General features: G+C 38.9%; 1 protein-coding gene across 3 annotated transcripts in view; it reads right to left on the bottom strand.

The window, feature by feature from the left end:
- Positions 1–12,645, bottom strand: part of LOC129830250 (paired box protein Pax-7-like) — a 166,247-nt gene extending 153,602 nt beyond the window's left edge. For 2 of the 3 annotated variants that reach the window (XM_055892671.1, XM_055892672.1), the window contains exons 1-5: positions 12,397–12,645; positions 12,099–12,193; positions 10,669–10,904; positions 9,944–10,073; positions 9,519–9,647 (exon numbers count right to left, since the gene is read on the bottom strand). In XM_055892671.1, the coding sequence (XP_055748646.1) occupies positions 9,519–9,647; positions 9,944–10,073; positions 10,669–10,904; positions 12,099–12,193; positions 12,397–12,422 (616 nt within the window). In that variant the 5' untranslated portion in view covers positions 12,423–12,645. Of the gene's footprint in view, positions 1–9,518; positions 9,648–9,928; positions 10,074–10,668; positions 10,905–12,098; positions 12,194–12,396 lie in introns of all 3 variants that reach the window. The other variant, XM_055892670.1, reaches the window with a different exon arrangement.
- Between the last annotated feature and the right edge of the window lie 2,918 nt (positions 12,646–15,563).

Here is a 15,563-nt window from a genome sequence, read left to right as displayed (position 1 = left end):
TGGCTGTTGTCTAGCTCGATTGTGTCAGTTTGAGGGAGCCCATTCAAAGGTATTCATGCATCTGGCTTTGAGGCTCAATGGAAGCTAGTTTATAAACTGTCAGCCTGTTCGCTTGAAGCCTTTGGTTTGTATTGTTTCCTTCCCCTTAATAAACTTTTGGAGGAGTTCATCAACTCGCCTGAATAGCCAATGGTGCGGGGCCAAAGACACAAAATAACAGACGGGTCTCTATCCCCATTCACTTTTTTTTCTTTCTTTCCCTTTTTAAGTGACTGCTTGTATATCAATAGACTGAGTGGGTAGACACACATCAGGGGGATTTCAGGCCAAACCAAAAAAGCTGGTTTAGCTACAAAGAGGCTTCTAAAAGGCAAAACACAAACAGTTGACGTTTAGCTCCTTGGTCACTGACACTAACAGAGGGAGTTATGAACTATAACACAGATACAACCTGGATAAAACCTACAATGAGTCTCTAACTTTAATGTGTGTTCTCCTGAAAGTACATGTATATAACGCAAACAGACACTAATGATTGGGCAGACAACATACACTTAACATGGCCTAGCAAGATAGTTAGGGCCTACATTGCATAACCTCAATCTCTCCAGAATGGTAGCTTTGAGTGTACAATGATAACGTTAGGGTGTAAAAATACATAATTTTAATTAAAGTGAATACAAATGATTTGATGTTAGTTGGTTAAATATATTCTCACATATATTTTATGGATGGCATGTAAAATAAGTGGCACAAATGACATTCATGCAAAGACTTATATAGAACCATTAATCCACTTTCAAACCTTTCAACAGCTTGAAGGTTTATTTTAGAAGAAAATTTAGGGGCTTAATGGTTGCTTAATCTCTATATATTTAGGGTCATTTCATACCCAATTAGAATGGATTTGTGCATTTTGAACAGCGTTTGCTTTTAGGGAGTCGATTCCTAGACAAATACACTTGTAGAATTACTTTCTTGTGCCTGTGTCGACAAACTAAGATGTCATTATGTCTCCAATTCCTTACAGGTCCACCTGGGCAAAAGTAACGTGGTTCCCTTGGTGTGTGAGATCATTTCAATTTGAACATTTCATACTAACATTCCTGATTCCATCCTGTTTGTCACTTTGAACTTGATCTACGTTCTTGGAAATGGGCCACAGCAAACTCACAAATATTAACTTGCACAGAGCGAGCTAGGTAGACATCCCAAAATACCATTTCCCAAAAAACGTTCATTATCAATACATCATTAATATTCTATCATATGCATTACCTTTGTATTATGATCCTTTAGGCAAACACTGTAATGAACCTCTTTCATAACGGTCTGATTTACATAATAATAATAATAATAAAATGTTATTTTAAAGATGTTATTGCAGGTGCAGCGAAATGCATATTTTACAGATTTTTTAAATACTAATAATAATGTTATTATAAATGATACTACGGTTATTAAATAAATATACCGTTATTATCATTCATCAAATTATAGGCTACTGTAGGCTACTTTAAAAGGGCAGGCTATATGGGACGTTCTTAAACAGCTATGTTAGGTAAACTCAGCAGTCTCGACCTTAATTAACCTTGCGCTGCAATGATCTTATGGTATGATGATATGGTTTCAACCTGAGCATTGAGAACTTGTTATGGTCCAGTTATTATAGGCTGAGATGAAAGGGTTTAAGATACCTCTCCTACCGTGGGCCGTCTCCCTAGGTTCCCCGGATGAATTACATGAGAGAGCGAAATGAGTTGGATTTAACTGAAGGTATCCAGACCCCAGGAGCCGCTGTCAAATCCCCACACATGCGGTGTCTAATAAACCAGTCATGCACAAAATATCAAGTTAACACAGCAGACAGGCAAACGAAAAGGAAACCACTGGTCTTTATTGCGTGGTCAAAACTCATAGGCTATACTGTAGGTGGTTATTTGGTCTGCTTTTCTTTGTAGGATACATGCCTGGTCTTACTGGTGCAACTTGAAACAGACGAAAAAAATGTAGATTAGTAGAATCTGGCGATGTTAGTTTAACATGTTTTACTCAAAGATACGATCCAGACCTATTTTCTAAATTAAGTACACAGTCCAAAATCCTGATTCGATATTGAACCACACCTTCGAGCCCCGCCACATTCTGCACCATCAAGCGTTATTCGGTAGGCTATTATGAATGGCCTAGGTGTCATGTCATTTTCGATTACTTTATGTGTTTGGTGCAATATTTTACTGATTTATGTTTTATTAATAAATCCCCAAAATACCCCATCAGTAAAGTAGGCAACTTCAAATTTGACAAAACACCCTCGAGAACCCTGCACAATAAGACATCTCCAAAAATCACTATGCGTCTCATCAAGGGATCAATTAACCGTCAAAACATTTGGTGACATTGTCATTCCATTTGTTTAGCCATATTTGTATAGCTTAAGATTTTTGTGTTTTCCTTTGTCCGATTGGCTATCATTTGCAAACGGAGCTTAATGGTTGCCCAAGGCTTCTGACTGCCCTGAACCTCGTTTTGCTCATTTCTGCTTTGTGAAATGCTTCCCTTTTGTTCACTGATCAGTCTCCCATTGGGTCGCCAAACAAGATTCTTGGCATTTGTCGGCAAAATGAAAGCAGGATTAAGGAATGGCTACTGAACACTCCATGGCAAAGAAGTGGGCTGCTATTCTCTCTTTCAAAACCGCTTCCCAGTTTAGTTGCCCCTCTTTATATATTTGTTTTCTCAAAGACGCCATTGATGCATTTGGAAGTGATGAAGAAAAAAAGGAAAATCAACAAGTAGCCCAAGCTATATTTCTCTTACTACAATAGTGACAATATTTGTGCTTCAGTTTAGTCAAATATATTTAAATATTTTCAATCATAATGCGGTTATAATTATACATTAAATAGCATGTTTATTCAATTGGACATAATACCAGACTAGGGTACATCTGAATTGAATTAAACATTCGATATCAGATATTAATATAGGCTATATTAACTAAGTTTCATAGTTAAAAGGCAAATAGGCCTGTATATTTGATGAACGACCATGCACGACTAAACATAAGCCCATTTCCTCATCAACTGATGAGCGGTCTTCATTTGGGGTCAACAATAGTTCTTTGGCCTTCCAATTTTATGGGCAGCGTACAACAATAGACTGATGGCCAGTCATGGTATAAAAAACACTATTTGTGACACCACATAGGAAGCCCGGAGGCCAATATTTTTATTGGTGTCAGCAGGAGTTTTCCCTTGTCGTTTGTCCGATTTGTTCATCAGCTCTTGCAGGGCTATGTCCCCCACCAAGCTGCCCAGTACATCCCTGACCCCAACCAACTATAAATGTTTTTCAATGTAATTGTTGTCAATGACAAATGGAAATTAAATGTAACATTATACATACATTTAAAGTAAATGTCCAGTGTTTCCAGATCTATATGAAATATGACATATAATTAATTCGAATATGAGCAAAATACTTTTCCTTCAAATAAATGGTAATTAAGTATGTTAAAAAGCAGCTTTGCTGTGTTGAAATGGTGTTGGCATTCCCCAACAATAGAATGGTGTGGATGTATATTGGTCATTAAAAATATGAACGCCAGTAGACCACTGATTGGCCAGCTCAGCCAATGAGGCAGGATGACATCATTCTCCATGAGGAAATAGCAAGCATTTTTTTAAATGGTCTGTTTGAGATACAAGTTTGAGATGGGGTTTTTCATGTGTTTTATCTCCAATTTATGCTTTGACCACAAATACGAGTATATGACAAGTCAACAACATTATTTGGGTATGAGTTAACAGAATATGAACTTTTAAAAGTGAGATTTTCACTGGACAGTTAAGCCTACTTTAAAGTAAAATGAATAACTCCGTGAAAGTTCTACACCTTGAGATTTGGTGAATGTTTGGGTAGGGGGGAGTTAATTCCTTTAAAGTTATTGAGCAGGAAAGGATTATGTACTTGCCTTTATATGAGGAGAAAAAAATCCCCATGTATTCTACAGAAGACCTTGGAATTTTCCTAAGTCGCCCAAAAGGGGAGATTGTCCCTTTAAATAACCCACCAGAGATTTGAGAAGTATTCGCTGCTGGTAGCATGTGCACCCATATAGGCCCTGTCCCACATGGCAAAAGTGCTTTAATTAATAGACAGGCAGGCTTGAAAGCAGCACTGGCAGTCTGTAATATGATGAACTCCCATTGTGGTGGTGTCACCACAAATGTTTCTGATAAGCAAAAGCACCCAAGGATCAAAGACTATAAGCCTCTCAATTTCCTCTAGCCGCTTCTACTTTTCCTCACCTACTTTTTTCCTCCTCTCTTCTCTTAAAATGTCTGAAACACACAACACGAAATCCCCTTCATGAAAACCCCAGGGTCTGCCTCAGGTTAGCGGGTCACCCGAGCATTGGGTTATGATTGCACATTAATATTCGACGTGATGAAGAGGCTTACGTTAAGATCGTTCTTTCTCTATATGTCTTATGTCTTATGAATTGACAGGACAAAATGTGTCATCAATGTAAGATTTCCCCCTGTCCATTTTGAAAATGCGTTCAATCAGCTGCTGTGATGTTGATGTAGACTATAGCCTCAGCGGAAGGAAAAAATATATGTCGCCATCATAATATCATTTTCCTAATCTAATGAGTGTATACTAATTTACTGCAGTACCCCCCATGGTGTTTCTTGCTCAATAACGACCATCTAAATACATTCTAAGAAATGCTCTTGGGGGAATGTGAAGGTGTTGGGCTGCCTGTAAGATGTACAAAAGCATGTAAACCATGACCCCTTATTCAATGAACGTATATAAATATTGTTTGATGTCAGGGAAGCAGGCTTAACAAAACTGATTTAAATAAATTACAGAAGAATTATGTTGCCTCTTAAATCTCGTTTGGGGAATGAGTGATTTTGACATCTCCCCATGTTTATTTTTAGTATAGGTCCTATGTGGCCTAAAAAGCACTAGGCCCTAGTTCACCGGATGAATGGGGCATCTTATTATTCCATGCATTAAAGAGATGCAACATGCTTAACAAAGACTTTTAAATAGTAAATTATGGTCATTTGTTGCTGGTTTGGCTAATTTGATTTGTTCCACGAATTATGTCACTTGGTTTATCGGGATTCCGTGTAATAGAGTTCCGTCTGGTCGACGGGTTTATAGCCTACCCATGCACATTTGTTAATAAACCTCTAAAATACACTATATTTCTTGCCCCAACAGTGGAATTGAATGGCATAAAATTATTATTTCGGTCTTGAAACGTTTAAGGGAGAATCGCCATCAATATTAACTGCATTCGTCACAGATAGGCCTACCCAATCGAAAGGTTTTAAGTAGACGTGTACATAATATCTTAATATCAGCATACTATTAGAATTACATAACAGTTATAGGAATATATATGAAACCAGCCTACATTATTACTTTCATTATCATTATCATTATTATGTCTATTGGGCTATCATTATTATTTGTGATTATTATGACTGATGCAACAACCCCCTCTGCTATTCAAATATTGTTGTTTTTTGTTTTTTATAGGCTATGTTTCTTAAAAATCTCGCCATGTAAATTCCAATGAAATTTGGAGAGGCAGCGAGGGGGAAAAGGGGAGGTTAATCCGAGTTGAATACATTGATGCTCAGCACAGGACCAAGCCTGTGATGATTGTGTTATCTCTACCCAACATTTGGGTCTCCCTCAATTTCAACCCAGCCAAATAGCTGCGAGAAAGTGCAGATGGAGTCACTCTCGATGCCTTAGGACATTTTTTTTTTTATTAATAGCTAAATAACTTCCCCATACTTTCACTAAATCTCTCTCACCATTCTAGATGGATTTGTTTGAAGTGGTCTTTCGACACATCCAGGCATCCTTTTTCTTTCAATGAAGCTTAGGCTATTTCGGACTCCTAAATATAATTTTCGATTTTCTACAACTGTCTCGGAGAAAAAGCAGCACGCATGCCAGATCATGCTCCGGAATATGTAATATGGCAGCCTGTTGTTTTTATTCAGTATTGCATGACTCCTCAATGTGGCTCAATAGCTTCTCTTATTTCTACAACCATTTAAATAAGTAGACCATTTATATCATGGGTTTATGGGTACTTTCGGTCGCTCTTTGAGTTGTCGGTATAGCCTATCTATCATTTCCAAACGCGTTTTCTAGGTTATATGTCTCCTTTTAAGACGTGTATTAAACGTCGTTTGAAATTGAATACAGAGAACGGCCGTGTCTGGGGCCTGGGGATGAGTGACATCTCGCTATCTCCTTGTGGCCTCTATCATTTCCTCTGATCCCACTCACAACAGTCACAAATCCCGCCTGGCCCCTGTTTGATTAGATTGAGAACCTCAGGTAATCCGACCGTTTGTTCAAGTGTCCATTTGCCCCTTCTATCACGCATGAGGGCTGAAGATGGTGCGTGTTGGTTTAATCAAAACCAATTGTTCTTTATGAATTGACCGATACACTCCTTTCAGCCACAATTTAGGTGTGCATTTTCTCACCAATGCATCATTTGAAATTAGGTCACTCATCGACCATAGACTATAGCTATGCTAATAGATGATCAATGCAGAGATCCTTATAACGGTTGAATGCAATCTTTTAAACATTGATATGATAACGTAATAACTCCTTGATCTCGATCATAATTACCTACAATATATTTGTAAACATATATTGAGACTATTACCTTATAATTAGTCTACTCTAGTGTAACAAAACATCATATCATAAGTCTTTGCATCTCAACATAAGCTCTTTGGAAGGGGCAACGTATGCCACTATCAGCAGTCCCCTTCTAAACTTGGCAAACATGTCACTCACGCAGTGTTTAAATACGTTTTAATGCAATCTGTCAATATCAGCATGCATGGAAAACATTTGGTCTACTATTTTACGGAGCATAACTGCAGTATTTTCTTCCCCCAAAACCCAAAGCATTCGCAGTCAACTTAAAATCAGAATGGACAGCAGCGGTTATTTTTGAAAGCTCAGACTTCAAACACGATGCCCCCTTGTTTGGTGAAACCACCCCCGCTGTATTCTAATAAGCCTATGCATCTAGCAATTTGCTTGCAATATAAACTGTACAATTTACTTAAAATTGACATTTCCATCACCAGATTCGAGTTTGGCATGTTAAGAGTTATATGCTCCAATGCAATCCCAAAATAAAAATGAAATAAAACAAAATAAATATATGAATACAATCTCGACAACTATAGCCTATAAAAGAAACCTAAAATCTCATGAATTTGTGCCTGCGGCTAGCTGCAGAGTGGGCCGTTTAGAGATGAAAGTGAAAAGAAATAAAAGGCTCAATTTAATCTGCTCTAAAACCCTTCAACATAACGTTTGTGCTTGAAACTCCAAGAGTGAGGGCTGATAGGGGATAAATACATTTCTTACCATGCCTGCGAGCTATTACACCCCTCTCCAACACAGACGCCTATTCAACAGACACCGGTTTCATTACGAGCTGTAATAAGTCTTAACATTATTAAATGCCAGCCGGATGATAGAATGAAACAAGCGCAGAGATGAGTCTTTTTAAGAATAAAAAAAATGGGACAGTTGGTAGCCTGGTTTCAACATGTCACCATCAAAAGCCAAACGTGGGCAAAACATTTACAGAGGTTTTGCGAGACCATTTCATGTCCAGAAGAACACAGGATCTACAATGGGGCCTATGGGTTAATGTACATTTTAGGCCATATATCCATAGCCTATATAGCCCAATCTTAGTCACTTTCACACGGTGTATGCATGGGCTAGGCTACTGACAAATAGGCCTATGACAACGTGGTTTGAAGCCAATCTGGTTAAAGATTTCTAACGAAGAATTGTGGTTTAATCAAAAGCGCTACAGCCCCCGCTGGCCCCTGAATCGAGTCAATTGTTGGCGGGTCAATTGTTGGCATTGGAACCCGTTTCAACACGACTGTCGAGCTATCATGGAGAGGCGTTCTGTCTACAAACGACATGATCATACATAAAATAAACAGTAGTCCATAATGAACTGGTGTCATGTCCCATAGGTCAGTTATGTACAGATTTACTAACAAGGTGCAGGTACTTCATGCTCGAGATGAACCAACAACACAGGCCATTTCATGACACGAGCCCACAGACAACAAACTATAAACATCTATCAATGAATCGGATTGTGAAATAAATTAAGAGTATGTTATAGGCTAGTCTACATTCACTTACAGACCCATTTACCCCACCCCCTTCACTGAGAAAACATCAGCAAGGGTTCAGTTAGAACACAAAATAGCTCGATTCTAAAAACATATGCATTTCCAAACAACAATCGAAACACATTTTGCACCTCCACTGCTTAATCTATTCCAACAGACGATTTTATAATATTACAAAACTATATACCAGCAGGGTGGATTGAATAATTCATTTGCCTTTCGTTCTCCTCTTGGCCTTTTGTCCAAAGTTTTCTCCCCCTTTCTTTGCGGGTTTTTGAGTGTGAAAAAACGTCCCACTCCTCCTTTCGCTACCCTGCTTTTGAGGGGTTTGCCTTTGTACCTCAGAATCCTTGCCTTCAATGGAGTGGAAGTCTTGAGAACTGAAGTTCATCTTCAAGTTTAGAGAGGCTGTCGCTTTAGAGAAAGGCTTTTTGTGCGACCGTTTAAACAACAGATAGGCTACAAAATGGTTGATCATTTCATTTGGAAATCCCTGTCTTTTTTGAGACACAGGATCTAATGTATTTTGACTAGATAATACCGAGGTCCCTTCAAAAAAGCGCCAGGACAAAAGACAACCCCGTTTCTTTGTAGCCTAAATATTCCAAATAAAAAAATATATGTTTAAAACTGACCCAAAAAATGACAACTAAAAAAGTGTAACAAATAATAATAAGCCATTTTCAAATAGACCTAGGCCTAAACACAAATGAATATATCCTAATAAAAAAACGAATTAGGCTACAATTGCGGCACGTTTATCTTTTTAGCAAATTACTAGCTTCCGGTTTATTTTAGCCTACATATTATTTAGCCTATAGGACTAGGATAATACCCAGCTATGAAGCAGTATACACGTGCTACCTAAATAGGCTAATGTCCAGGATCAAGAATCGCTGCAACCTGCTGGTCGTAATTGATATTGATTGTCACATCGGTCATCTGTCAGTTGCCGTTTCAAGGGACCATTTACCAGCACCAAAAGAGTCTGTTGTGCAAATGAATGCAGTCACAAATACCCTCCGTCAAGGCTCATATAAATAATTAAGCAGGTCTAGTTACGCTTGTACTGGCAAACAGCTTAAACATCACGAAAAAATCACAAATGTGTGCAAAAGAGCAATTAGGTCAGTTTTAAATTAAGGAAGTGCATTCCATGAACAAAACAAACAAACAATGCTGAACAAAATATTGCAACATATTGAGCGCACAGGATGTTGTGCATAGGCCTGTAAGAGGGTGTTTTAAAACGCGAATGTAAATCCAATTGAATTAGCCTACCTTTATCGCCAAGAATGCCATCGATGCTGTGTTTAGTTTTCTTCTCCCCGTCTTCATCTTTTTTATCACAATCTTCTTCATCATCTTTCTTCCCAAATCGAGCTCTCAGAACACGACTAATGGAACTCACTACAATAATAAAGAAAAACAAGGTAGGCCTAGGGTAATTGCATAGTCATTACACACAGGCTAAAACAAATGTAAACAAATCGAAATAATAACCTAATACAATTAAGTCCAGGTGACACAATAGGCCTGTTTTTGGCCGACATAAAACTATACTGGTAGTTTTAAATATGTCATCAACATAATGTTTGTGATGGTTTCATATCGACCACTATTATGGAGAACTAGTTTAACAAAAATATATATGAGCAAACATCACTTGTGTAGTAAAAAGGGTTGCTTACCAGATGAGGCCTCACCTGAAGGAACTGTGCTTCTGTCACACACCCCGTCCTTCAGCAGCTTGTCTCGGATCTCCCAGCTGAACATGCCGGGATTCTCGCGCTTGTACTCCTCAATCCGTTTCTCCACATCGGGCGTTGCTACCTGCTTTTGGGTTTAATTTACGCAGAACGATAGTAGAACAGAGAGAAAGAAAGAAAGCGAGAAAGAAAATGAGAAGCAGAAACAATGCAGAAAATAGAAATCGAAAAACAGAAAAGAAAATACAAAAAGAGGAAAGGAGAGGAGAAAGAGCACGAGAAAAATAACTTCAGTACAGGTTGAATGTACTGAAAAATAAAGCCTGAATTGACTAATTCCGTTTTTTTGAATATATACTAGTAAACTTCAAAGTCTCAAGGCACCGGAAATATAGGCTACGAAATTGCTCTTTTTTGTCAATTTCGATGGCAGGTTAATAAATAGGTAAGCAACAAACATGGAATGGAATACAATATCCACAATAAATACCTTGGATGTCCAGCTACAGTTTGAATATTTGGTGGTGTGAAAACTCAGGTCCATAACGGTAAACAGTCATGGTAATAATAATAATAATTATACGAATAATTATAAGAATAGGCTAATATTAATAGTATTATTAATAATAATATTATTAAATGTATTTTTAGATTTTTAGGATATTAGCGTGTAATAATAATGGTTGTTGTTGTTTTGTGAGGTCGAACTTTCTCAAACTCACTCTGGGTTTGCTTCCTCCTATTGCCCCGGGTCGGATTGATCCCGTTTCTTGATACCGACAAAGAATTTTGGACACGCAACCATGGGAAACTCGTAGCTGTCGAGAGATCACGCAGGGACGGATACCGTGGTGGGCCATCTCCACTATCTTGTGTCGGATATGATTTGGCAGTGGTCTTCCGTTGATGAACACTCCACCGAGTTGGTTTACCCGACCTTGACCCAGGGGAGTTGACACTGTGCAGAAGAAAGAAGGCCTACTGTGAAAACATTTCGTGTACACACCAAATGCAACATTGGCATTAACACCTTTTTCGGAATGCATTGCAATATTGTTTTACAGTGCAAATTATGACTGTTTGATCTCTAGGCCTATAGGCTACATGTCTGAATATTTAGCATATTTTTGTGGCGTTCGAAGATTTTTTGATAGGCTAATATGCATATGTGGATGCCTAATGCAATTGTTATTAGACTATACGACTTAGTGGAAGTCTATTGCACAATGTAGTCTAGGCCTATATTTGTGTAGTCTATATATACAAATAAATTAATGTAGCCTATAGGCTATCTTATTCAGAAATTAAATGTAGCCATAAAAACGTCAACATAAAGGCCTAAACCCACTGTTACTACATTCAAACTAATTGGACACATTTCCAATAATGCGTGAAGTAAATGAATCCGTAGACTAACTGAAATTGAAAGTGCCAAAAATAGGCATTTTAGAACAGAATCGACAAGTTATTTTGGGGAAAAATATTTGATTTGAAGGCAGAATTTGTCATTAGCCAGATGACACTTGAGTGTCCCATCCGGCATTGAAGAGGCTGTGAAGTGTGTGGCTTCGTCCGGATTCATTATTCATCGCCATGCCGTACAAATATTGATGTAATCCTTTGATTCGTCGTTTTGATGTGTATTTTACTTTTATTTCCAGCACCAGGACACTTCAACAAATCCCGGATCTAGCATAACTTGCAAGCTTCGTGTTCTCGGAGATTTTATTGGAGCTACTTGAGCACGAACCTTGTCTGGGAGACGCTCCCACGGACGATTAATCAATGCGAATAATTTGTGCCTGTACATTTTATTCACACGTTTGTCTATTTACATAAACAGTCACATAATCGAGCACCCAGACATGGCCATTGTGAAATCCTAATATAAGTTTGACTTTCGTAAAACCTATTGTAGTCTACAGAGGGGGCAAAAGTGTATAAAATAATGAATAGCCTAACTTGTCCTTTCAATTTGTATAACTATAGCCAACATTTTGCTGTTTCAAATGTGATTGAGTATAATAAAGGCCCAAATCAAATGCCAATTTTGTTGATAAACAACGTGCTTAAAATTAGTAATAAATGTTGCTTGGAATGATACAGTAATTTCGACAATGATGGATGTTAGTAAATTTCATGCATCACCTACCTTCCAAAGGGAAGCCAGTGCGGGGATAGTTTTGTCCAGGCGCTGGTCGCATCATTCGAGGTACTGTTCCTGGCAAAGACGACTGCATTCTACAGCTAAAAGTAGCAGGCAAAACAAGGCCAATATTTCATCGGCTAAACTAAGTCGAGACTTGTTTGTGGTAATTGTTTTGACGTTGAAAAAACAAGTGCAGTCCACTCAACAACAAAAAAAATGAAAAAAGACAAATAGGCCTATACTCATCCAAACGGATGAATCTCTGAAAACGAAACACCCCAAAACCGTAAAACACACTTACTTCTGATGTAGCACGGAGGGGAGCATGAGCGAAACAGGACTGCTGAGAAAAAGGTACACTGTGTGTGTACAGAGGGAGGAGGGTGTCCCTTAACTCTCAAGTGCGCAAAGGTTACTTAATTCTTTGCAGCGTTTTCCTAAAAGCTCTGGTAGTTTTTGATGACAAAGTCTGCATGGAGGTTGGGAGTAGTTTAAGTGATAACTTTGGCGCACGGCGTAGGGGGTTGTCGCGCGCGCGGATAGGCTCTTGGTCTGAGCTTTCTTTTATTCATGAGGGGAAGCGGAGTACAGCTAAGTTTTCTCCACCAATCACAAAAAACGGCATGCGACGTAAAACACATTTTGCGCCTTCCCATGCCCATGCCGTATCAAAACCAACCCAACCTTTTAGATGAAACTGCCACGGCCCTAGAGATTCTTCTTTAGTAAAAGATAAAAACAGTGTGTTTTGGACGTAGAAGTCAACTCAATTCAGCATTTAAGTATGTAGTTTGTTGTTTCATTTACGCATATGAAATATAGGCTTTTAGTTGCAAATGGCTTAAAGACGCAGGCTATGTGTACAGTCATCTCTAATCTAATCGCATGATAATATAGACAGGAAACGCGTTTTGTTCTAAACAACTAGAATACATGACTGACTCATTCATTACAGAAGGTTTACAGTTTGCTCTGAACACACCAAGTCGAAGATGTCCCCTTTTGGAAAGTAAGACATTGTTATAATAGGCCTACATTAATTGCATTTGCTTGATGAACGAGTTTGGACCAATAACATCAATGATGCTTTTAAATGGCAATTATGCTATAGATTCTACGGTCTTTGGTGCCATTTGGATGTGACAGGGAACATATTCTTACCACGAATAACAATACCTCATAATAAACTAATTTGGTTGGAGATACAAGTGGCAAAGTAAACTTCCTTATAGGTTATCAAATACTAAACCTATATATTTTATTAGCGTAATTGGAATACACATGTTGTTGTTAATAATTATTTTAAAAGGTCTCTGTTCCGAGTTTTTGTTCTACTAAAAGATCTAGGGGCTGTTGACATATACACTGAGTATACCAAACATTAGGAACACCTTCCTGATATTGAGTTGCCCCCCTCCCCTTTCCCCCTCAGAACAGCCTCAATTCGTCAGGGCATGGACTCTACAAGGTGTCGAAAGCGTTCCACTGGGATGCTGGCCCATGTTGACTCCAATGCTTGCCACAGTTGGGTGGTGGAACATTCTTGATACACACGGGAAACTGTTGAGTGTGAAAAACCAAGCAGCGTTGCAGTTCTTGACACAAACCGCCTGGTATCTACTACCATACCTCTTTCAAAGGCACTTACATTTGTGTCTTGCCCATTAACCCTCTGAATGGCACGCATGCCCAATCCATGTCTCAGTGGTCTCAAGGCTTAAAGATCCTTCTTTAACCTGTCTCCTCCCCTTCATCTCCACTGAGTGAAGTGAATTTAAAAGGTGACATCAATAAGGGATCATAGCTTTCACCTGTACTCACCTGGTCAGTCTATGTCATGGAAAGAGCAGGTGTTCTTAATGTTTTGTATACTCAGTGAATGAGTATACTGGCATTGAGTTGGAGATTTAGGCTACATTTAGCCTATTTGTACTTTAATGCTTAAGACACAAGCATAGTCTATTTATTTATTTTATTTATTTTACCGTTATTTTACCAGGTAAGTTGACTGAGAACACGTTCTCATTTGCAGCAACGACCTGGGGAATAGTTACAGGGGAGAGGAGGGGGATGAATGAGCCAATTGTAAACTGGGGATTATTAGGTGACCATGATGGTTTGAGGGCCAGATTGGGAATTTAGCCAGAACACCGGGGTTAACACCCCTACTCTTTCGATAAGTGCCATGGGATGTTTAATGACCTCAGAGAGTCAGGACACCCGTTTAACGTCCCATCCGAAAGACGGCACCCTACACACAGGGCAGTGTCCCCAATCACTGCCCTGGGGCATTGGGATATTTTATTAGACCAGAGGAAAGAGTGCCTCCTACTGGCCCTCCAATACCACTTCCAGCAGCATCTGGTCTCCCATCCAGGGACTGACCAGGACCAACCCTGCTTAGCTTCAGAAGCAAGCCAGCAGTGGTATGCAGGGTGGTATGCTGCTGGCGCCAGTTCGTCTTGTTGCATACGCCTATACCCTGCCCTATTCTGTAAGTTTGACCTCGATCAATAAATAGTCTACTCATAAATAGACCTAGTGACGGGCTTATGCAATAATGAACATGCAAGAAAATATAGGTAACTGACAAAATAAAGGAAACACCAACATAAAGTCTCTTAATAGGACGTTGGGCCAATACGAGCCGCCAGAACAGCTTCAATGTGCCTTGGCATAGATTCTACAAGTGTCTGGAAATGTAGTGGAAGGATTCTACACCATTCTGCCACAATAAATTCCATAAGGTGGTGTTTTGTTGATGGTGGTGGAAAACACTTTCAGGCACAACTCCAGAATCTCCCATAAGTGTTCAACTGGGTTAAGATCTGGTCACACACACACCCTTTAAACCCCTTATGCTCTTTTAATACCCCTCTTTCACTGAGATACCTTGCCATGGTAGCCAAAATCCTGGCCCATAGGGCAGTTTTATACATGACCCTAAGCATGATGAGAACCACACCTGTGTGGAAGCATCTACTTTGAATGGATTTATACCTTGTATCCCTCATTTACTCAAGAGTTTCCTTTATTTTGGCAGTTGCCTGATTGAGCAGTCCTGAAGTGGGTAGTAGGCAGTTGAGGATTTAGATATAGGCGACATGCATGGCGGCATCTTGCCGGAGTCTATCAATTAGCGCACCTCTAACTTTGTACAGTACTAATGCAATTAGTCAAATCAGTCACACTACGAAATGCTACCAAATAAACCACAATTCATTCATAATACTGTGAATATATAGTTTCACATGCATATTGTTGCATTTTTTTCTGGTCTGTGCGAAATCGTTAAGAATAATATAAAACCAGTCTGCACACCACCAAGGTGAATTGGTTTAGTCTTGACTCTTGGTTGACAGTTTTGGGGGATGGTTAATGAGTTGATGCTCGAGTGCCAAATCAACACTAGTTTGTTTCAATTTGTCTTTGTTACTTCTTTTTGGATATTTATGAGTCTTATTTTTG

This window comes from Salvelinus fontinalis, chromosome 31 (genome assembly GCF_029448725.1).
Source record: "Salvelinus fontinalis isolate EN_2023a chromosome 31, ASM2944872v1, whole genome shotgun sequence".
Taxonomy (NCBI): domain Eukaryota; kingdom Metazoa; phylum Chordata; class Actinopteri; order Salmoniformes; family Salmonidae; genus Salvelinus; species Salvelinus fontinalis.
Note: the sequence above shows the minus strand (reverse complement) of the source record. Positions and strands in the feature narration are given on the sequence as shown.